Source organism: Penaeus monodon, chromosome 28, assembly GCF_015228065.2.
Source record: "Penaeus monodon isolate SGIC_2016 chromosome 28, NSTDA_Pmon_1, whole genome shotgun sequence".
In the NCBI taxonomy this organism is placed as follows: Eukaryota; Metazoa; Arthropoda; class Malacostraca; order Decapoda; family Penaeidae; genus Penaeus; species Penaeus monodon.
Window position 1 is genome coordinate 39,685,701 of NC_051413.1, and position 766 is coordinate 39,686,466.

At 32.1% G+C, this 766-nt stretch overlaps 1 protein-coding gene across 1 annotated transcript in view; it reads right to left on the reverse strand.

Moving 5' to 3' along the window:
* The window catches only part of LOC119591599, an 11,340-nt gene that overhangs the window by 1,873 nt on the left and 8,701 nt on the right, over nucleotides 1-766 (reverse strand). Inside the window, exon 6 of the mRNA XM_037940359.1 lies at nucleotides 88-132. Coding sequence (XP_037796287.1) covers nucleotides 88-132 — 45 coding nt within the window. The remainder of the gene's footprint in view (nucleotides 1-87; nucleotides 133-766) is intronic.

The following is a 766-nucleotide window of genomic DNA, read 5'->3' on the forward strand; positions in this document are numbered from 1 at the left end:
GTAGACGGACTTTTGCTCATGATAACACAACGAGCTTACGTTCTGTTGTTCAAACTACTCTAAAGCAATTAAGCATGCAGCACTTACCTCTGAATATCCAATGGCTTTTGATCCCAGATATTGTCGTCTAACCTGAGGTGGGAAAAGACAAATATTTATTGCACGAGAATATAATTTCTCTGAAGTAGTGTAAGCTGGAAGACTTACATTATTCTGTTACAATTTCCCTATTTTTCCAGTTGTGAATTTATTAGTCTCAGAATAATGAAGTTACATCTAATAAAAACTTCACTCTGAAGCATTTTCCTACTAAAATGTGAAAATCTAATTGACTACAGAAGCCAGCTTCTACAGCTCAAATTTAATATTTCCACTCTAAATGTCAAGTTGACTCATATAAACTTTATCTCCAAACGTTTTCATTTCTATCATACAATGTCACAAAAAGTGAACAGTTCATTTAAACTGTAATGATAGTATCAAGACAATAATTGTATCAAGACAAAAATATGTATTGCAAGATATTGTGCACATTATGCCTAATAGCATATTCCATGTAATCACAGAATTGACATCACTTCAATCTAATGTAAATTTGTTCCCGTTTCGCCAGAAACAATTTTCCTTGTGATTGTGCACTTAGAGTCACTTAATTTTAGTATAAAATGGAGTAATAGCAACAAACAACAACAAATACTAAAGAATTACGCACACACACATACACGTAAAGGCAAAATATTAATCCATTGGTTTCCTAATCTAATTT